The sequence below is a fragment of the Danio rerio genome, chromosome 9 (genome assembly GCF_049306965.1).
Source record: "Danio rerio strain Tuebingen ecotype United States chromosome 9, GRCz12tu, whole genome shotgun sequence".
NCBI lineage: Eukaryota > Metazoa > Chordata > Actinopteri > Cypriniformes > Danionidae > Danio > Danio rerio.
The window spans coordinates 31,668,506-31,691,677 of record NC_133184.1 but is presented as its reverse complement, the minus strand read 5'-3'; the positions used below and the strand labels follow the sequence as shown (position 1 = coordinate 31,691,677).

The window sequence follows — 23,172 nt, the reverse complement described above, 5'->3', positions numbered from 1 at the left end:
TTTGAATTTTTTTTCTTTTTTAATTATTTCCCAATTGATGTTTAACAGAGCATGAAAATTTTCACAGTATGTCTGATAATATTTTTTTCTGGTCTTATTTGTTTTATTCCGAGTAGAATAAAAGCATTTAAAAAAAAAACATTTAAAGGTCAAAAATATTAGCCCCTTTAGGCTATATTTATTTTCAATAGTCTACAGAACAAACCATCGTTATACAATAACTTGTCTAATTACCCTAACCTGCCAAGTTAACCTAATTACCCTAGTAACTTTGATTACCCTCAAATGTCACTTTAAGCTGTATAGAAGTGTCTGGAAAAATATCTACTAAAATTTTATTTACTGTCATCATGGCAAAGATAAATCCGTTTTTAGAAATGAGTTATTAAAACTATTATGTTTACAAATGTGTTTAAAAAATCGTCTCTCCGTTAAATAGAAATTGGGGAAAAAAATATTTCAGGGGGGCTAATAATTCTGACTTCAACTGTATCTGTGCATTTTATTATTTTGTCCTCCAAATCTTTAATCAAATGCTATAACCTTCCGTCCCCCCTCAAAATGGCTTTTCTTTACTTCTGGTCACATGGAATGCTTTTAGGGTGGAGCTATTAGTGTTTTTTGGGGGGAGGGGGGTCTATCAGTCCTTTATACCAAGTTCAAACTGCATGATTTTAGCTTGATTTTGACTAGCCAACAGGTTTTAAAAAATCGACAACAAATGCCTAAAATCACAGGCAATTCTGTGGTCGTTCACGCGAGTAACAATCACACAGTGTGAATTATTAAAGATGCGACCTGAGAGAATTGCCGGTGAGTCGCCAATACCCGTCAGATATTTGCCATGTTAAATATCTGGAGCTGTCTGCGATTTCAATCATGCTGTGTGAAATGTGTTTAAAAATAACATCGGCGATCCACTAGTATGGTTATCTGCAGACCAACGGGTGGTTGGAGAGAACTTAAAAGGGGCTTCTTTTCGGTCTATTTGGAGACAAGACATGGAGGAAAAACTGATGAAATTTGGCAGGAGCAGGTCTTTTTGACGTGTCAGCTGAGCAATATCACAACCGAGTAGAAATAGAAAAAAGCGAAATGGCTAATTCCCTCCAAAAGCCAGGTGAGCTAAAAAAAGTGCATTTCTACCCCTCTAAAGGCTTCTTTCTCATGATGTAGTTAATAAAAAATATATATACTACTTTAACCTTGCATTGTTTACATGTCACTTCTCACATGTTTCTGGTTGTGAGACATAGTTTGCAGGCCGAAAAAAATTTGTCGGCAATTCTTCCTATTGCAAAGTCAAGTTGTGTGAAATCCCCTGTCACCGATCCGCCCTGCAGTGTGTAACACCTACAGAATGCCACTCCAGATAGTCATGCAGTGTGAAAACATCTGGGATGCGACTACTTTAAAAATCATACAATCTGAACTCGGCATTAGGGCAGGGCTATCAGGCTGTGTCTTACTTTTGGACTGCATTCACAGAAGGAAGTGGTTTGAACAAATATGCTATGATTGAGCCTGGTAAATTTAGCTCCTTGTTTTTGTCATCATCTGGCATTTGAAAACATTCAGCACCACAAGCCAACGGTGATTCTGGTGGACAATAATCCTTATAAATAAATACAACTGAATTTAAACTGGCATTTAAATCTTTCTTCTTTTCAATAGCAATGCCCATCTTCCAACAATCCAGTCAGTTCCCAAAAAACAAAATCATGCACCACATTATTTTTTTCTTCTCATTTAAGAAACTGTTTCAGTCGGATGTAAATTACGAAAGTAAAAAAAGGACAATCCTAACTTCCATTTTATCATGTGTAGGCGACCATTTATAATTATAACTATAAACACTTGGGCTGTGCCATTAATCGAAATCGAATCGCAATTTGAAACGTTTTGATTAGTTAGTTCGATCACAGGGGACTGCAATAAGAAATATAAATGTATTATTTAATTTCGCCCGTCCAAACAAATACGTGACTGTCGCCTTTCCACTGCATAGCGACAAAACGAAAGTCATATAATTACAATGGAGAGTAGCGTGGAGTAGCGATCATCTCCGTATGCGGAAAATTCGTATCCGATTTGAGCTGCAGATCTGTTGAAATATTTGAACTTCTGCGACTTGATCGAATGTGATGTATTTCAGTGTTGTCCAAGCAGGTCCGTGCGCACGAGATGAGAAATAGGAAGTTTTTTCGTTATTTTTTAATCAAAAAAGTCTATATTAAAATAAAAAAAACATTTCTATTCATAAATGAGTAATAACAAATATAATTTTTAATGCTGTCTCCACATTCCCTCCAAAAGGTCCATGGGTTTCTAGTATTCATTCATTCAACCATGGTGAACGCACGGAAAATTAAAGCTCTTTTTTTTGCACACACATTTTGGACACCACGAGAATCAGCTTCTCTCCCATAGTGCACAACAACACTTAAAATTATGTGCGATTGCCACAAGGGGGCGTATTCTCGACAAAGGTGGCTTCACAGTCTTACTAGCCAATTGAGTGAGCACACATTCATTCTGCCCAATCAGAATTGCACAACCAAACCACACCCACAATAATAAAAAAAAGAAAATAAACAGGAAAGTGCTGACAAGTGGGATAATTGTGTCTGCTGCTTCAGAAGCAGTAATAGACAAATTGATATCACAGAAAAGCAGCATTTGTAATATGGGAATATTTTGGTTTCAAAGTCACAGATTATAAAATAATTAGAGCTGTCGTAGAATTGTTTCCATGGCATACAGATTATTAAGCTTAAGCTTGACTACAAAATTAAATCCTAAATAAAAATTGCAATTAGATATTTTCCCTAAATTGCACAGCCCTAATAAACACATTACTGTCCACACCAATAGACAGTTTTGGCATCTGCTGTCTAAAATGCTTGCACCCAGCAGGATGGATTCTGATTGGCTGTCAATACTTTTGTTGTTCATTGACTGGAAGGAATCGTAATTGCAACGTTATTGTTTTTTTGTGCTATCGCCATCATAGTTGTGGTGTGGACGGTGCTATTCTTTTAGTTTTCAAATGATTTCTAAAACTATATCACTGTTGTCCTTGTTGTGAACAAGCGGTTATGGATTTCCACCCACATGATTTATTAACTGTCCTTGTAATATGTGTGTGTTTTAGTGTGGTGGAAGAGTATGAAACAGTTGTTGCCCTCTAAGCTGGATGGAGAAGACTGTGTTCGCTATAGCTCTACGGCGCGAGTGGACCACCAGAGACCCCGGGTGGAGCCTGCAGGTACATATTTTTGAAAAATAGCTTTAAATTGATACTATATTCACCAACCAACCTTTAAGCGGTCCATTTTCTTCAATCAATGTAGAATACGCCCAACCGCTGGTCACAGGAAACATGGCCTCTCTTGGACAACGGTCGACATTTAAACCCGAAGAGGCCGATGTTCCCGAATACGATGCACCTATTCCTCCAGAACATTACCATGCTTATGCTGAGCCCCTTCCTGCTTCTGGCACTGAATACGCCATGCCGATCATGATTGACAGGGCTAACCACCTATCAGGAGGCACTCTGCCATTCAGGGGGCGTGGTTTAGTGACTCAAACAGACAGCAGCCAATCAGCAAACTCAGCATATGACACGCCCAAGATCACATCTGATCAAGCCACACCCACAGAGGGACAGTTGTACCAAGTGCCACAGAATACCCACAACTCCCCAAGCCAGACAATAGACTGACCAATCACAGAAGAGCGAACGCTATAAACTGTCCCGGAAATCTGCAGATCAGATCAGAATGTGTGAAGTTATACACCGCGCAAGTCCTATCACTGAAATAACACGCAAGGAATGTCAGGAGAGAAGAAAAAACAGCAGAGATCTCGTACACTACTGTGTTTTGTGGGTGTTTGTGCGTTTAAATGTGTGTGTGTATGTGCGTACGAGTGCATATATGTGACTGTGCACTGCTATCATACTGTGAGATACTTTAGATGTCTGTGCATTTTTCTCAGAGCCGAGATGTATTCGTCTCGTTCGCTCGTCATAAGGCACATTTTTTTTCCTTAGGCAAAGATATTTTCAACAATAACGCCCTCACATAGAATAACAAACGACTGCATTTTCAAATTAATACACAAACACGCTCATAACACTGTGATTCACTGTCATTTTGCACTGTTGTTTTGTATTCTGCTGTTACATAGGTGCCGCCTTTGTGAAATAACACAAGCCTGTGCTGGTTGCCTTTCTCTAGTTCTGTTCCAAAACCTAGTGAGTTAACCTGCTGTCTACTGCATACAGTATATAGGCAATAATGCAGCTTTCTAACTTTCAGGACTGTATAGTCTGACCAAAATATCAAATTTAGAGATACCTCTAAACATGCAGTACTGTTAGATTCAGGGGCCTATTGTAATATAAACTCACCGGCCACTTTATTAGGTACACCTGTCCAACTGTGCATTACAAATTTCTAATCAGCCAATCACATGGCAGCAACTCAATGCATTTAGTCATGTAGACATGCTCAAGACGATCTGCTGCCGTTCAAACTGAGCATCAGTATGTGGAAGAAAGGTGATTTAAGTGACTTTGAATGTGGCATGGTTGTTGGTGGCCGATGAGTTGGTCTAAGAATTTCAGAAACTGCTGATCTACTTGGATTTTCACGCACATCCATCTTTAGATAAAATATACATTTTCTTGGCACACTTTGGGCACATTAGTACCAATGCCACGGCCTACCTGAGTATTGTTGCTGATGTTCATCCCTTTTCGACCAGTGTACCTATCTTCTGATGGCTACTTCCAGCAGGATAGCGTGCCATATCATACAGCGCAAATCATCTCAGACTGGTTTCTTGGACATGACAATGAGTTCACTGTACTCAAATGGCCTCCACAGTCACCAGATCCTTAATCCAATAGAGCACCTTTGGGATGTGGTGGAACGGGATTCGAATCAATGATGTGCAGCTGACAAATCTGCAGCAGTAAGGTGGTTCTGAAGGCAAAAGTGTCCAACCCAGTACTAGTAAGGTGTACCTAATAAAGTGGCCAAATGAGTGTATCTCACTATTAAAGGGACAGTTCAGTGAAATTTTTTTTTCCTCATTTCACCATTCATGAGTTTTCTTCTAACTGCAAAGGAGGATATTTTGAAGAATGCTGGAAATGGGTAACCATAATATTTCCATCCATAGGATTGATATCCATAACAGGAAAAAGAGTAATCTGAAAGTCAAAGGAAACCATTTTCCCGCATTCTTCAAAATATATTCTTTTGTGTTCAATAGAAGAAACAAACTTGTTTGGAATAAGTTGGAGGGTCAGAAAATAATGGAATTTTAATTATAAATGATAGAACGTTTAAACTATCCCTTTAAAATGATACACATTTAGATAACCAGTTAAATTTTTCAATTTAAAAATGACTGAAAACTGTAAATCCTGTATCCCAATAATAGTGACAGAAAGTACAGTTTTGCTAAAAATAAAAAATAAATAAACTGGTGAAACCTCCCTGACCACATTTTGTAACAGTCAATCTAGTCTTCTAGTGTACATACTGTAAATGGATTGATGCAGCATTATATCCCTGCAAACAGCTGGAATACACTACATGACTTTTGCCCAGATTCTTTCCCTGATTTGCAGGCTGTACGCGTCAGCACTAGCTGTCGAAAGTTGGAGCCAGCAGATTTGAGTTGACAGATTTCACAGAAAATTGCATAGTGTTTAATGGCAACAGACTTTTAGCTTTTAAGACACAGAATTTCTCTCTTTTTTAGCTCCAGGCTTTGATTGTACCCAGTCAAAGAGTTTCTAACATTTCTGATATCCTGAGCTGATTTTGGATCGCATATTGTGTTCATTTGTCATGCGTTTCTTAGCAACGAAGCACATGTTCCTGACTGAGTTTGTTCGGCATTATTCTGTTTACAAATTTCATGCAGTTTTGAACCCTGTTCAGATCTAAAAGCTTGAGTTGTGTATTCCAGTATTTAGATGGAGCCCTGGAAGTAAATCATTTGGATAAACAACCTCCTCACAGTCGATAGGCCTAGTTTGATGTTAGCATGTTGCTAAGCTAACACCTCAGTACTGTAATAAACACAGAAATGCACACAAATATTAAGTAAATGATCCGCTTTACTTATATTTAACTACTTTTAATACTTAAAACTAGTCAAAACACGACTGCCATCATGAATTACTTCAGTCACTGAACTCATTTCAATGCAGCCTGCCTTCCGGAGAAAAACATTCAGAGCACGACCGCTATGCCTTAAAACGTGGTCTTGGCAGGAAGCTCACAAAGGTTTTTGGAACAGGTTTTGTCTGTAGCATGCTTCATTTAGTTAAACCAGAATTAATTAATATAGGACAGACTGATATGCACGGATTCAGCACAGGAACTATGAAGGTCTTTCTTTAAGACATAATGGTACGGCAGTGGTGCTGGCGCTGCACTTTCAGATTCCATGGAAAAGTCCTCCTTGCATGACTGCACATACACATTCATGCCGATTATATTTTATGCATGCATGTGAAAACCTGTGCCATGCAAAGATCCAATTTTTTTTTTCTTCCTGCTGATGTGTCTCATATTAATACTCCCAAACCACTAACAGGTCGAGTTTAAGCTACATGCACTGCTTTCATGATGACACTGTCCTAATGCATACGTTACCAAAGGTGGTTCAAGGATAAATAGCAGAAATACAGGATGCCAACATTCTTGCCTATTGTGCCAAGTCATCTTTATATATATCTTGTACGTCATTTTGTTGACTTGAAGACCAAACGGCCTGATGGATTATCAGTCCAGACTTATTAAATTAGATTTAATGTCATCAGACCAAATGTTGCCTCTCCACAAAGATTTTTAGACACCAGGATGTTGCATGTTCATATATTTGTGCACTGTTGTGTTTGTCTTTCGCTTTCACACACGTCATATTTCGGTACTTCTGTCAGATTACTGGTTTACAGCAGTGAAATGTCCACAGTGGTGGCACCGTGTGTGTTTCATTGTCTTTGTGAGGTTTAAATTGTCGATTGAGTGGTGTATATGTGCATGTCTGCTTCTAGTTTTTGAAATGTTATCAGAGATGTGTGTAATGATGCGTTTCTGTGCACTGTATACACAAGCCTGTGTGTGTGTTCATGTGTGTCTGCCGTTCACTGTACATCTGTCTCTAAATCATGATTGGTACTGTAGAGTGATTGTATAGTAAAAATAAAAAAAATGTTTAATTGAAATTTTATTAAGAAATAAAATGCAATTTGAAGGAATTCATATTTTGACAGTTTGCATTATAGCCTTCATTTGTATAGAAGTGCTTTATTTGTATGTATTTACATTACTTCAGGCAGTTTTTTGAATATGAGTAGGTCTGAGAACATTTCCTCCTGATTTAAAGGGTTGGTCCACTAGGATACCATATTTGAAACTTTAGTTTATGTGTAATGTAGCTGTGTGAACATAAACAACATCTCTGAATATAAGACGCTCAAAGTTCAATGCAAAGCGAGACATTGGCTTTTACTGAGATAGCAATGCCTACAGCAAACAAAGTTTAAGGACTACAAAAAATACATCTGGGCTAATGAGATCTCAGGGGCTTCCGGTTTAGATACTCACCTTGAGCATACACCCTGTGCAGTGAAGGGCTGTGGCAAGAGGCGCTGTATTATAATAGCAGAGAAAGCTAAAATGGCATCCAAACGCTGCTATTTCCACAGAGTTTGTTCTGTTTCTGTACTTGGGTTTATAACAGACACGACACAAAGACAGAAGTACTTACAGTTTAACTTTAATTATGTTCCAGAGAATTATAAAAAAAGATATAGCTAGCATTTGACAATGGACAGCTTTCAGAATCTCTCCCAGTTCAGTGCTGGATTCAGTTAAAACTACTCTAACCTATGAAGCTGTGAGAATTCTGAGACACAACCTGTAACAGGCTGTCCACGGGGTCTTAAAAAGTATTGAAAGCTGATAAATCAATTATGAGAAAATTATGGCACTCAAAGGGTATTAAAAAGTCTTAATTATGTTTTTACGAGGTCTTAAGTTTTAAGCGTTATCCAAAGTGTTTGACTCCAAAAAAACATAATATATTTATTTTCCCCCTAATATTAATAATGGTGTGCTCGATCCACGCAATTGGTTTGGATCTGGGCGTATCCGGCCAAGCTCCTCTGTCCATGTGATGTCACGTTATTTGCGACAAACGTGGGAAGGTGATATGACACTCTCCACGTGTAGAGAAACCATAGAGGGAAACAGACGGCAAAAAGTGAAAATGTAAGTTTGCGTACACCTGGTTGGAGAAAGCCTGTTGCTGAAAACAATCGCAAAATTTATTCTCTCAAGCTTTGTTTCTTCTGAGCTTATCTGAGTTCTGTTGCATGGCTTTGCTCCATTGATTTATTAACTACAACTGTGTATTAACATCTTTTTAAGTTAAAGGTTTGATACCGATTAGAACTTGAAGTGGTGATGAGGTCTTAAAATATTTTGAGAAGGTCTTAAAATATACCCTGTGTAAGTATTTTTATTTGTTAAAATTGATCAATTACATGCACAGTTTCTAGCGTTAACGGTATGTTGTAGCGAGGACGTAAACAAGGATGTAAACAATGGGAAATACTGTTTGGCACCGTAAACAAATTTAGCTACAAATTCATATTTATTAGTCAAAACCCCTGTAAACACCCACAATCTTCAGCAGCGCTGCAGTCTCTCTGCCGCCGCTTTCCCTGCATTCTGCATCTCAAGAAAAAGATATGTGAAAGTTTTATATTACTTACACATGCTTATTCCGAATATACAGTTGAAGTCAGAAATATTAGCCCCCCGTTGAGTTTGTTTTTCTTTTTTAAATATTTCATTATATTTGAATGATAAAATATATTTTATTATATTTAACAGAGCCAGTAAATTTTCACAGTATGTCTGATATTTTTTCTTCTATATAAAGTCTTATTTGTTTTATTTCAGCTAGAATAAAAGCAGTTTTAATTTTTTTTAAAAGACCATTTTAAGGTCACAATTAATAACCCCTTTAAACTATATCTTTTTTTGATAGTCAACAGAACTAACCATTGTTATACAACAACTTTCCTAATTACCCTAACCTGCCTAGTTAACCTAATTAACCTAGTGTAGCCTGTAAATGTCACTTTAAGCTCGAAAAATATCTAGTAAAATATTATTTACCATCATCATGGCAAAGATAAAAGAAATTAGTTATTAGAAATGAGTTATTAAAACTATCATGTTTAGAAATGTGTGGGAAAAAAAATTCTCTCCAAAAAAAAATAAATAATAAAAAATAGGGAGGCAAATAATTCAGGGGGGTTATTAATTCTGACTTTAACTGTATGTAAAAGACACTTGTGCTTTAAAGGGCACCTATGGTAAAAAATCTATTTTTCAAGCTGTTTGGACAGATCTGTGTGTTGGTATAGTGTATAGACCGTCATACTGGGGTGATATGAACACACCCAGTCCTTTTTTTTTTCAATTTAACTACAAAAAAAAGGGTCGGCCAATTGGAGCTGTTTTCAAATCGATCGCACCATTACGTAGGTGTGCGATCCCCCCGCCCACCGAATTGATTGACAGCTGCGTGCATTAACATGTTCGTCACGTGTATACGTCAACAAGACCAGGCAGACATAAGCAAAGCAACCGGGAATAAAAGGTCTGTTCTGTTCGCTAGGATCAGCAATCATCATCAAATGTGATTAAGAGTAAGTTTCACATGTTTAAAGTGTTTTAAAACAGAATATGTGTGTAATTAATTACAGCGTTTTACTTCAGCTTTACTTCAGCACAGCCGCGTGTCAGAACAATTATAAAAGAAGACGCTTCAATCCCGGTTTGTGGAAGTTAAATCAGGTTTATTTTGTACATTAGCATAACAGATATCCACAAAGTACTTGAGGTTAGCCTTAAGTAAGCTAAGCGCGCTCTGTCTGTCTGCCTGCCTGCCTGCATGTGTATCTGTGTGTGTGTGTGTGTGTGTGTGAGCGCGCGCGTTAACTTTGTAACGATATTGTGTGTGACTCATCAATGCAACTTCACAATACTGATTAGTAAAGGTTAGTTCTTACTGTAGTATCTCACAAACGCTACGTGAGACCTTCTTCCTTTAAGTCTGTCTGTTGTCTGACGCAGCTGAGGGAGGAGGCATGTAGAAATAGTAGGCGGGCAGAACTCGGCTTAAAGGCGCAGTACGACAAAACCACCCCCTGCTGGAAATCAGTATAAAACAGCATCTTGTAAAAGGTATAATGAAAAATCTGATTGGTACTTTTTCATCTGAAACTTTATATACACATTCTAGAGACGCAAAAGACTTATATTAAATCTGAAAAAAGGGGTAACCTAGGTGCCCTTTAAAGAGCAGGTGTGAGGTTCAGTGGTTTGCTCTTCATTTTTTGTCTGATTCAGGCAGCTAATGCTGCTAACAGCTGCTTTGACTGACAGTGCTTACACAGCGCAAAAGCAAGTGCTTATAGGGGTGTGACGTGGTGACTTGTAACCAATCCGTGAATCACAGCACATTATGTTAGCTGACCAATCAGAGCCTTATGACGGCGAGCCTTTCAGAGGAACTAGGAAATATGTTAGCTGAGTAGCTTTATGTAATCAAAGAAAGATATATGAAAAAATAACATGATTTTCTACAAGTAAAGCATAAGCACACATTGCTTCACATCTTATAGACACAGCCAAGACTTAAAAATACACTGTGGACCACCCCTTTAAAAAACAAAGCGTTAAAAAACAATAACGCTGCATGTTTTTCTCTAGAAAAATCACAATTTTGTTAAAATAACAGTTTAAAAAAATAGTTGTGACTAAAAATCCAGGTTTATTCAAGCAAATATGTTTTCTCTACCTCTTCCCAAGTTAAAACATTAGCAATGTAAGCATAAGTACTTTGTTTTTGTTGTTTTATGAAAGACAATACATAAAGCTGTAAATGGCAAAACTTTAAGTTTACAAGCTGTCATCAGTAGTTTAAAAAATAAAACAAAAATCACATTTCACTCGTTTAACACGTAAATCGTTTAAAGGTAAATCTTCAGGAACATGGTTGAGCACAACTGCAGTATACTATATAGTGAAGGACTATTAAATATAATACAATAAACAGTATTTGTGAATTATGAACTCAGAGACGCTAAGAATTGTGGAATACTTAATATTTTCCATATAATTTTTCATTAAATCAGAGGGACATTTTAAACAAAAATATTAGCAAATATTTTATTAGATAAATGACAACACATTTTAAAAAATGCATATACACATTGTATTTTTTCATGTAAACCAATACGGTAAAGTTTATAATTTTACTGTAAAAACAATACTATCACAATTTCATTATAGCCTAAATTAAATTAACTAGTTTTACTATAGTCAAAATGCAGTAGGCTTAAATATTCTTTTTGGCAGCCTGACTAGCATTTGTATAATTGCACTTTTATTACAAATTCTACTGATAGTATTATTTAATTGCTTAATATTTATAGTTCATTCAACATCTTGCAGTATCACAAATTAAAAGTACAAATATGCCATGATGTCCCTCAATTATTAATGTCATAACAATTATAAAACCATTAGAAATCATTTGTCACCGATAGAAAGTTCCTGTAATAAATTTCTCCCAAAAACGAGCTGTCTGAATGACAAATGAGCCACTTTGGAGTGCTGAAAGCTCATAAAAAACACACACAAAAGCCGAGTGTGTAAACTGAGGCATTCTTAAGCTGCTTTTAAATGAAAAATTGATGCTGTAAAACAAGTAAATGTAGTGCAAGTCGTCAGTTAACCATCGCATTTTCACATATTGTCACAGATGCCCCCTGCTGCCAGCCTACTGCTTGTTTACGTACAGATACAGTATACCAGCTGTGCCCAACCCTTTTCCTGGAGATCTACCTTCCATCCTGCAGAGTTCAGCTGCATCAGATCAAACACACCTGTCTTTAATTACCAAGTGCTCTTTCAGATCCTACTTAGTTGGTTTAGTTGTGTTTGATCAGGGTTGGAGCTGAACTCTCCAGGAAGGAAGATCTTCAGGAACAGGGTTGAGTGCAACTGCAGTATACTATATAGGGAAGGACTATTAAAAATAATATAACAAACAGTATTTGTGAAGTGTGAAGCACACAAAGGTGGCGGTTGACATGATATTCCACTGTCAGTGTTGTAATTAATTTCCAGTCTGAAAAAAAAACATAATAATAAAGAGCGCAAAACTGCTTGTGATTCACTTATCATGCTGTGAGACAAATTTCTAACCCTTTAATATATGTTCACACTGAAAATGTAATATCAAGTCCATTGTCACTTTTGTATGCGTTTTACAAACACTGTGTGTTATGAGGACATTTTATGTGCGCTTTAAAGTGAATTTGCACACTATTCCCATATACATAACACTTGTTGCAACACTTTACAATAAAGTTGCATTAGCTAATATTAGGTAATGTATTCATTAACATGAACAAACAATGAACTATTCATTTATTACAATATTTCAGTATTTATTCATCTGTGTTACTGTTAGTAAATGAAAATAAAGATGTTCATTGTTAGATCATGTTTACAGTGTAATAACTGATGTTAATAAGCATGAATTTGCACTTAATGCAGTATATGCTGTACACGTATTGTTCATTATTAGTTCATTTTAGTAAATACATAAACTAATGAAACATTATTTGTAAAGTGTGACCCATAAAGCTTGCAGAAATGAGCAGTACAAGATTTTCTAAACATAGACAATATCAGATGTGAGAAGTTACCCCAATGCAATGATTTTGAGACAGCCGGAAATTATACTTATGCATTACTCATTACCTGTCTGGAAATTGAGGCCATTATTATTATTATTATTATTATTATTATTATTATTATTATTATTATTATTATTATTATTATTATCTATTTATTTATTTATTTATTTTTACATTTAAAAATAGTATTTACAGACTTGATATGGATGTCAGATGCTACATTTTACAAAATATCTTCTTTTCTGTCCAACAGAAGAAAGAAACTAAAGCAGGATGAGTAAATGTTAAACAAATCTTTTCATTTCTATTACTTTTAAGAACCATCCAGTATAAAATGGGCTGTGGTCAAGAATGTTTTCTCGAAATATGTAAACTTTTAAAATTCATGGTTCAAACTGCTTGTTTTCAGTGATTCTGATGGGCACCATTTATCTTTCTTTCCTGATGGACAGTTCCTTCTTCCTTTGGTTTATTCCTCCATGTTCTTGCCATTTTTGCCAAATTTGACAAACACTGTTGTGAGAACGACAGCAGTCACCAGGATTAGCCCACTGGTCACCAGATACGCAATGGGCAGAAAGTAATTCTGCCCACCAAACCAGGTCACCATTGAGATCACCAGCTCCTTTCGACCTCTGAAGGGCTCAACAGGAAAATCTGGAGTAATTAGTCAAGGCTTATCCTGAAAAAAAAAAAAAAATCAATAAAATACAGACAACGTCCTGCCAGAAAATAACTAATCATTTTTCATGGCCTGTTTCTATGAAGGTTCTGAAGTTATGAGGAATATGTTCATATTTTTTTTATCCTTTAAATGTATGATCACAAATCCTTCAAATTTCTATTTGTTTTGTTTTCAGGAAATGGCAATTGCTCAAAATAATAAATGTTTTAACTTGCTGTGTGATTAATAATTCGTGTTATTCGACCAAATAATGTTTTCAAGACTCTTCTAAAGTTAATGTTTTTGTATGTGTTGTATAAAAATGATAGTTATTATGATCTAAATGATCAAATTAGATAAAAAATTATGCTTTACTCAAAGATAACGACATATAAATTGATTAAAATTCATTTATAAAGGCAAACACACTCAAAATTTCCTTCTATCACATTGTCCAATTTCAGAATAGAAATGAAGCTAATGTTTTAAAGAAATAGTGCGATTTAAACCAAAAATATCATCGTCATCATTTCTTTTTACAAAATTCTATATTTTGAAACATTTTTTCAACCATACAGTCAGTGGTCACTAAAACTACTTGCCAACATACTTGCCTGATCTCACAAGCAAAAGTAACTATTCATTTACTATTTATGTACATAATTGAGAGATAACATGAGACAGTAAAATATAATCAACAATGAAAATGTAAATGCAAACTGTAAATGAAAAAGCGTGGTTATATCTGTTTTAGTCGTATCACTTTAAATTCACACTGTACATCTTTTTATTTTAAGGCTAAAACACTGCTTTATTTATTTATTTATTTGTACATTTATTTATTTAGACCTACTTATTTGTATGAATGTTTGTACTTTCATTTCAGTTGTCTTTTATTTCTTTCATTTTACTTGCCAAAATGAATCCAATGATAATAAAGCTTATTAACAAGTTTTAATGAAGGAATTATAATGCTTTGTCTCATTGTTTCATCTTCATTTACAAGTAGCAGAGTATTTACAGCTACTGTATACCTCTGTCCGTTCACATCCTGTCCCTTTGTGGCCCTAGCGGCATAGTAAAAACTGTGACTATACTTAAAAACACATTCTTACTTCTTTAGAGCAGCAGCGGTAATGCTCTTTTAAAAGTGTCACCCACTGTATTTTAGATTTTTGTCAGTTTAGAGGGTAATTCATATGAGTTCAGTGGTATGAGGCGTGGCACCAAATCTCACCCCTATACCCAACCGTCATTGGGGGATAAACAAATTGTACTAAATTGTAAGAATAAGATCGTACAAATTCATATGAATTACCCACTAAATGAAAAAGTTACAAATTGCCGTGAGATTGCTTTGAAATTAATAATGACATTAATTTTTATTTTTCACAAACTATTCCTTTAAATGAACCATATGTATAAAAAAGACTTCATAATAGAGTACCCAATCTTTTCAGCTGTTTAAAGAGGTTTGTCACCAAACGGAAAGCCTGTCACTGTTACTGAACCCCATTTCCTTCCATTTACAACCAATTGTGTCCTCCATGAGCAAAGGATACTGTAATCTATAGAGATGTTGTAGTTGCCGGCGGGCAGGCCTTCAGTGAAAGGCTCTTGAGCACGATTGAGAACCCCATAAAGCTTTTTGAAATTAGGGAAGGCTGCCTCTCTCATCCAGACAATCAGGTCGTCATTTATGAAACCATTGTTGTTGGAGTCTGTGTCATCCAGCTCATAAACCGAGTGCTGCCAGTATAAGGGCCGAGTCGTGCCTGACAACAGAGAGACCACAATGAGAAACGGACACAAATGCTCATGAGCGTGTGGTAGACGGCTCGTACCTTCAAAGGCTTGTCGAAGGGAAAATGTGTTGTTGGTCGGAGGGTTGCGGAACTTGACATTTTTGTCTGTGTACCAAGCAATGCCCTTCCTATAGAGAGGAACTTGCACTTCTGCCCCATTAGCTTGATGATACATCAGTGTAAATGAGTCTAAAAGAAAAACAAAATCAGCAAGACGAAGGAAAACAGTTCACGACTGTTCATAACTGTTTAGTCAGCTGTTTTCCTCTCTAAATAGGATTTTACTGCATTTGCTGTGTGTGTTTGGGATCATTATCAACATCAGAAATAAAAACCATTTGGGTTCTTTCCAGAAGAAATAGTACGATGGATTTAAACCTGTCTGTGCTTTTCAGCATCCACAATCCCATCAATTAAATCAATTTTGCCAACATCACTGGTGAAATTGCAGCTCCAAAACCAGGACAGAGCCTCCAGCATGTTTCTCAAGATCTTTACATCTCCCTCTTTCTCTTCCTTTCACATGCTGTAAACAACTGGACAAAAAAAAAAAAAAAAAACTCTAACTTGTATTTATTTATTTTTGCTTTTCTTTTTGAAATGATCAATCTTTTTTATTTTGATTGATAAATACTTGCATACAATAATGTAATGGTAGATGTAGAGTTTTGCACTGCATATGCAGTTATTTGCACACAAGTTTTTAAATTCAATTTATACAATTCAAATCTTTGGGGTTTATAATATTTTTATTCAACCCTCTGGTGATACTTGTTTGTGAATTACACTTGTGATCTTCGTGGACGAAAAGGAACAATTGCCTGTAAAGTACCCTCAGATGTTTTGCTGTAAAATCAATAAAAATTTTTTTGGTTTAATAATATTTTTTCTATTTAATTTTTATTTTATTTTAAGATGGCTTTGTTGTAATAATTAATATTTATGTGGTAATTAACATACATTTTTTTTAGTATTAAAATTACGTAATCTTTATTTTTAATTATTTTTACATTATTGCTGTATTTCCAGGTAAAATAGAAACTCTGTCAATTAAAAAAAGGCAGATTAGCACCATCTGGTTGTAAAAAATAATAATAATAAGACATGTTGTAACCACTAGGTTCTAGCATTACTATTTCTACAAAGCTGCTAGTGAATTCCTCAGTTGTTTAGACATTACTAAAATAATTGTGGATTTGACAATACATTTAGACAATCTTAAAGACTTTGACAAGGTTTAGATATTTTTTGATCGAAAATCTAAAAATGTAATTTGACTTTTATAAAGTGTTAATTTGTGTATTATGTTAAAAACTGTACATATTGCTGTAAAGAGACTACATAAAAGCCTTAGCATTTTTCATGATGTGGTGTGTGTGCATATGTGTGTATTTCACACATATCGAGTGCTACCCGTTCACACCTGTGCAGAGGAGACAGATTGATAAAGCCAATTTGGGGATGGTTAGGCCATGATAGACACAGGCCAATGGGCAAATTTGGCCAGGATGCCAGGGTTAAACCCCTACTCTTTTTCGAAGTACATACTTGGATTTTTAACAACCCCAGTGAGTCAGGACCTCGATTTAACGTCTCATCCGAAAGACAGCACTCACTGAGCAGTATAGAGTCCTCAGCATTATACTGGGGCGTTAGGACCCACACAGATCGCAGGTTAAGCGCCCCCTACTAGTCACATTAATACCACTTCCGCCAGCAACCTAGCTTTTCCATGTGCTCTCCTATCCAGGTACTGACCGGGCGCAGCCCTGCTTAGCTTCAGTGGGCGACAATGTGAGAGTTGCAGAGAGCTAGCATTCAATTTTTTTGTTTTCACATACCAAATGTTAGTGTCTAAACCATTACATTGATTCTGTAATTTGGAAAAATTCAAACAACGTTTTTCGGTCTAAATTGACTGAAGACTCCAAGAGGGTTAATTATGTATTTATTAATTTAAAATCTCTTATGCTCACTAAGGCTTCAGTACAAAAGCAATATTGTCATGTATAGTTACAAATACAATTTTTAATGATAAAATGACATAACCAAATAAACGACAAAGGAATAGTTCACCTTAAACTTACAATAATCTCACTATTTACATTATTTATTTCTAAACACAAAAGAAGATGACAAATGTTGGAAACTGGTAGCAACTGACATCCATATTAGGAAAAAAAAACACTATGAAAAGCAATGGCTACCAGTTTTCCAACATGTTTTAAAATATCTTCTTTTGTGATCAACAAAAACTCAAACAGATTTAGAATTAGTAAATAATTAAAATATCAGAATTTTCAATTTCAGGTGAATCATCCCTTTAAGTGGCTCATTAGCATAACACAAAAAAGCGTCTCACCGTTGAACATGCTGTTGGCTACGGCACCGCAGGGGGCGATGGGTACCCCGTTTGCATCGTAATGAAACGGAGCGCAGTATGAACTCGGTGCCTATGTGAGCAAATAACAACAGCATTTTGAATGTGATAACAGCATTACTAATATGAAGCGTAGTGAGAGATCAAATAAAGACAGACGTTATTTTAATCAGTGAGTGGGAGGGATGAGGAAAGGGTGCAAAAAAAAGAGTGCAAACAGAAGGGGAGTGAAAAAGACGTCGAGCACCTTCAGGTTGTTCTTCCTCCCCACCATCTGTGCATCATCGCGGGAGTCCATGTACCTCCGCAGGTTCTGATGAAAGTTCCTCAGACCGTAGTAGAAGAACACGTCGCCCTGAGGGAGACAAACAATACATCATGTTGAAGGCAAACACACTGGAGACAAATTATGAGGTCCACAATGTGGCTCTTCTTAATGTGACTTTAATCTGATGTTTCTATTTGATGTTTAGAAGAAAGTGGGTTTTTGCTTGGTCTGTAAACAAGAAGCACAGAAAATTACTATGGAAAATATGGGGAAATGTGTTTATCCTGTAGTAATGAACAAACAATGTGGGCAGAGGTACAGACAACTGTAGTTAAAGCTGCTATAGACAAAATAACGTCTAATTTGAATAAAACAGAAAAAAAAAAAACTCATCGTCATAGTTTACTAATCCCTAACTTGTCCCAAACCAGTTTGAGTTTCTTTATTCTATTGAACACAAAAGGAGATATTTTGAAGAATGCTGGAAACCAGTAACCATTGACTTCCATAGTATTTGTTTTTCAAACTATGGACCTCAATGGTTTTCAGCTTTCTTCAAAATATACTCTTTGGTGATCAACGGAATAATGAAAGTCATATAGGTTTGGAAACACTCGAGGGTAAATAGTGAGTAAATTTTCATTTTCTGGGTGAACAATCCCTTTAGATGTAAATCATCCTTTTTTTCTGTGTAAACAGCACATCTAAATTGAACTGAAATATATGTGGAAATCAAATTTAGAGAACAGGCTGCAATTTCAAACATTTCAAGGTCACTGCCTAATCCTATTTAAGTTATCCTTACAGGAGCCCCTGTGGCCGCAAATGTGCTGAAGTCATTCAAAGCAAGGAGCTTTACATTTTCTACTCATTTTTCCCTGCTGTAGCCTGTAATTTTATTTCTAATCTTTCTTCATGCTACAATCATTGCTCTGTAGTGTAAGTGTGCAGGTTATTTTGAGTAACACTGTTCTAATAGCATGGTCTAGCAACAAAATGTTTTAAATTGTTCCTTAATTTTGATGCCCACTGCATATATAATGTGTCCAATTGCTTAGTTTTTTATTTTTTTAAACCTCAGTAAAATAGTGTGAAATACTGTTGAATGATCATCATTCTTTAAAATGTGTGTATATACAACCCCTGGCAAAAAGAATGGAATCGCCACTCTTGGAAGATGTTCATTTAAGTGTTTACTTGTTTGATCAGTAAAAACAGTTGTAATTGACTACAGTGTTTTTTCTTTTTCTTTTGAAGTATTTCATACAGCCAGAAGGTTGGATTGTTGAATGAAAATAGCTTTGTGGCATGTATGTACTTGTTTTTTTTTCTACACAATTATACATTTGAATAAACATCGTCCAAGAGTGGCGATTCCATACTTTATGCCAGGGGTTGTACTGTATATGCTTCAGGATTGGCCAGCCCAGTCACCAGACATAAACATTATTGAGCATGTCTGGGGTAAGATGGAGGAGGCATTGAAAATAAATTCAAATAATCTTGATAAACTCTTGGAGTTCTGCAAGAGCACTTTCTTTGCCATTCCAGATGCCTTTATTAAAAACTTAATTGAGTCATTGCAGAGATGTATGTGTAGCAGAGGCCAGCTAGTGAAGTGCTGTGCAGGAAAACCTCATTCCTCTGACCTCTAAAGGTGCTCTAGTGCAGACACTAGAGGCCATGGTGTTTAGCCTCCTTGGTAGAGCAAATGACTCCCATGCGAAAAGACACCAGTTAGACCGCAGCTGAGAGCGGGTTGGGTGGTGTAAGACCGGTGGGATTACATATGAATGCAGTCCTCCAAGCTCATGGAAATCATAGACAGCATTAATTCTTTTTCCACTGCCACATGACTTTATATTCTATACTGAACATTATTTCTGTTCAGTGACAGGACTTTTGTCTAAGCAAAGTCAGACCTGACTGTCTTAATTAAATAGTTGAAAATCAAAGCATGATCATTTTTAATTTTGGTAAAATAAGCGTAATCTAGGGGCCTTTGCCTTTCATATAAGCCACTTCTTAATAAGCAATTATTTGTTGTTCATAATACTTGCATAGGCAACAAGACGTTTATCAGGTAGTGTCTCTGTCTGTCTATCTATCTATCTTAAATATTACGATTCTTTTATTTACTTATTTAGTTCACTTATTTATAATAACTCTATATTAGCATGAGAATAACATTGTGTGGCATTAGACCGTGACAATTGGTTGGAAATGTGTGAGTTTCATGGTGAATGCATTATGAATTTATCAAATACTGAAAACAGTTAGGTTGCTAAATAAACATGGATGTTATTTAAGTAATAAGCCCCAACAACGTTGCTCCACAACGTTCCTAACAATGGCCCTAAACTGTTTTAAATTTACTATAAACCATGGCTTCACTGGGATTATTGCTATATTCCATATGCATAGCAAGGTTTCCCAAAATAGAACAAATCAAATTAAACAGTTTCTTTGGATCATTACTGATAGGAGAACAGTTGCCAAGCAACAGTTACAAATGTACATTTGTAAAGTATTTTACAACAGCTTCAACCAGCTTAATCATCAGAACCAAGGAACAGAACAATCCGTGTTATAGGGACATTCTACCAGAAATGTACATTATCTGTCTTTAAAATAAAAACAAAAAATACAGTGAATAAAAATTATTTTATCTTAAGCATGTCTAAAATGGACTAATGGTTGATTTCTGTGAGTTGTTTTGTAAAGGAATATGTCGTTCCTTTGGATCTCAGAGTTTTTTCTTCATTAAAAACACTTTACAAATGTACAAACCCTGTCATTGTCCTTGTCTTCAGCCCAACTGAACCTACAGCTTTAATAGTTTTGTTATGCAAAAACTGTTATTTAGACAAAAAAAACATTAGAAATAGCAAGTTTAAGTTATCATTCACACCAATTGATTAAAACATGACACTATAAATAAATTCTACAAATAAATACTATTTTACAATTGTCCCCATTTTTCTGTCAGTCCTTTTACATTTGTCCTGTCAAATTTAAAATGCGTGCACTACACTGTGAAGGCTATGACTTATCATTTGATGAAGGAGAAGCTGACAGTGATCAAGGATTGCTTCTATCATTCAATTGTATGAATTGAATTTATGTTTGATTTTTTTGGGTAGGAAAAGCTTGAAGGTCAGGCCCTGTCACATTTTCATATGGGAAAATGTACATTTCTGGTACAATGTCTTTTAGATATTTAAAATAGAATATTCTGCAATATTATATGCTTATTTCACTTTTGAATTTGAAAATAATTCTGGGCCTCACGGTGGCGCAGGGGGTAGCATGATTGCCTCACAGCAAGAAGTTCGCTGGTTCGAGCCTAGGCTGGGTCAGTTGGCATTTCTGTGTGCATGTTCTCCCGTGATCGCGTGGGTTTCCTCCGGGTGCTCAGATTTCCCCCACAAGCCCAAATACATGTGCTATAGGTGAATTGGGTAAGCCAAATTGTCAGTGAATATGTGTGAATGAGTGTGTATGGGTGTTTCCCAGTGATGGGCTGCAGCTGAAAGGGCATCTGCTGCATAAAACACATGCTGAATAAATTGGCGGTTCATTCCGCTGTGGCGACCCCAGATTAATTAAGGGTTTAAGCCGAAAAAAAAATGAATGAATTAATTAATAAAAATCTAATTTTCACTTAGAGGAATAAAGTATATTTAATGTAAATTAAACAACAGATACAAACAAATTCACTTATGTATAGACATGTAAAATGGTTCTCGTACTGTATGTATTTAGTATGTATATTATATAAAAATTTAGTCTAGCAAATATTTGGTTCAATTAAAATATGCTTATTCTTTTTGATCATGCCTAAAACTAAGAATTTCTTTCTTTAAAATAAAAATACAAAAGGGTTGTGAAAACAATAATATTTATTGAGCAAGTACACTGACGCACCGGAAAGGGTCTTGGAACGTAGAAGTTGACTGAACATGTGCAGACCGTTCTGGTGTTGTTGGCATGAAGCTCGAAGCACCGTTCACATGTTCCAGCATCGGTGTAGTCCACCTGTGCAGCAAACAGACAGAAAACAACATGAGTGTAAAATCTGACTCTGGAAGCAGTTTTGGCAACACATACTCCAACATGCTAAGTTGGAGCTTTATAGCCCTCCTACAAAACTGTATTTCCTCTTCAAATATTTCACAAGTCATTTTTAAAGGAGAAATTTAATTTATATGTGAAAAATCCATAAAATAGCTTGACCCATGTTGTTTGACAGGTAACTTCTGAATGTAGTTGCTAAGCTATTGCTAGGTGGTAGAGGTTTTGTAAGCTAGTGCTAATAACTAGATGATGACAATCACAGTCCAGTGCAAATATAGTCAGCTACTTTAATACATTTTAAATAAAGTATTCAATTAAAGACTTAACAGATGGTAAGATAATGGCTATAAAAATAGCAACTTTATCAGGGTGCCCACTGGCTTAATAACAACACAATAACAGCAAAACCAAGCTAATTAGAGTATCAAATTACAAACGTTGTGTCTATTATGAGGAAACAGCTCGAGTAAAACATAAAATGACAGTATTAAATTCACTCTGATGGATGGGAGTCGTGTTCAGCACTTCTTCCTGCTTTTGTCTCTCCTCTTCCATCATTGCGAACGGGCACAGAATAAAGAGCGTGTCTAACCTTCAGTTGGTGTGTGTTCTGGACAGTGATGAGGAGCCAGATGCCCAGCAGCAGGCACACGACAGCTAGGATGTAGAAGATTGGCAGGACGGTCTGTGCCGTGAGAGATGGAGACCAGGCTGGTAATCTCTGCTGTTTAAACGCCGAGTTATCTGGACGCCTCGACAGTGGCCCTAAACCTACCGCCTTCTTGGCCATCTCAGACTCCCTACAGCTTTACAAAACTACTAACACAGATTCAAATTAGAAGGTGTTTTTTAACTGCCACCGAAGGAAGTTTTCCCAGTTGCCAGTGTGAATGAACCTTTGAACCTGAAGTGACTGTTACTTATTAACTGCAGCCACTCCACCTTACACATACAGCACACACACACATAGACTAGTCTTTAGCTCGGTCTGTGAAAGCTTCCCAGAACTGCACACATTCTTTTCAATCAGAATTGAATCTCTCCTCATTCCTGGGCTCTGTTGTAATGTGTAGGAGCTGCAATGAGGGAGTGTGTGTGTGTGTGTGTGTGTGTGTGTGTGTGTAACAGGATATTGCAATAAGCAGAATATGCTGAATAAAG

The 23,172-nt window shown here is 36.1% G+C and overlaps 2 protein-coding genes across 4 annotated transcripts in view; one reads left to right on the top strand and one right to left on the bottom strand.

Annotated features, from left to right (window-relative positions):
- Positions 1–4,481, top strand: part of dcbld2 (discoidin, CUB and LCCL domain containing 2) — a 41,358-nt gene extending 36,877 nt beyond the window's left edge. The window contains exons 14-15 of one of the 2 annotated variants that reach the window (NM_001080171.2): positions 3,155–3,268; positions 3,354–4,481. In NM_001080171.2, the coding sequence (NP_001073640.2) occupies positions 3,155–3,268; positions 3,354–3,727 (488 nt within the window). In that variant the 3' untranslated portion in view covers positions 3,728–4,481. Of the gene's footprint in view, positions 1–463; positions 1,720–3,154; positions 3,269–3,353 lie in introns of those variants that run through there. The other variant, XM_073911955.1, reaches the window with a different exon arrangement.
- Positions 4,482–9,883: 5,402 nt separating this feature from the next.
- On the bottom strand, positions 9,884–22,922 carry tmem30c (transmembrane protein 30C). Of its 2 annotated transcripts, none has more exons than NM_200596.2 (7): positions 22,604–22,903; positions 21,862–21,972; positions 17,914–18,021; positions 17,649–17,739; positions 15,326–15,475; positions 15,044–15,256; positions 9,884–13,474 (listed from the first exon to the last, which is right to left on the bottom strand). In NM_200596.2, exons 1-7 carry the CDS (start codon positions 22,799–22,801, stop codon positions 13,287–13,289), a joined length of 1,059 nt encoding a protein of 352 aa, NP_956890.2. In that variant the 5' UTR covers positions 22,802–22,903; the 3' UTR covers positions 9,884–13,286. The 2 variants fall into 2 exon arrangements, with proteins under 2 accessions (NP_956890.2, XP_073767865.1); XM_073911764.1 differs by having other exon boundaries at positions 12,991–13,499; positions 14,929–15,256; positions 22,604–22,922.
- Positions 22,923–23,172: the final 250 nt, after the last annotated feature.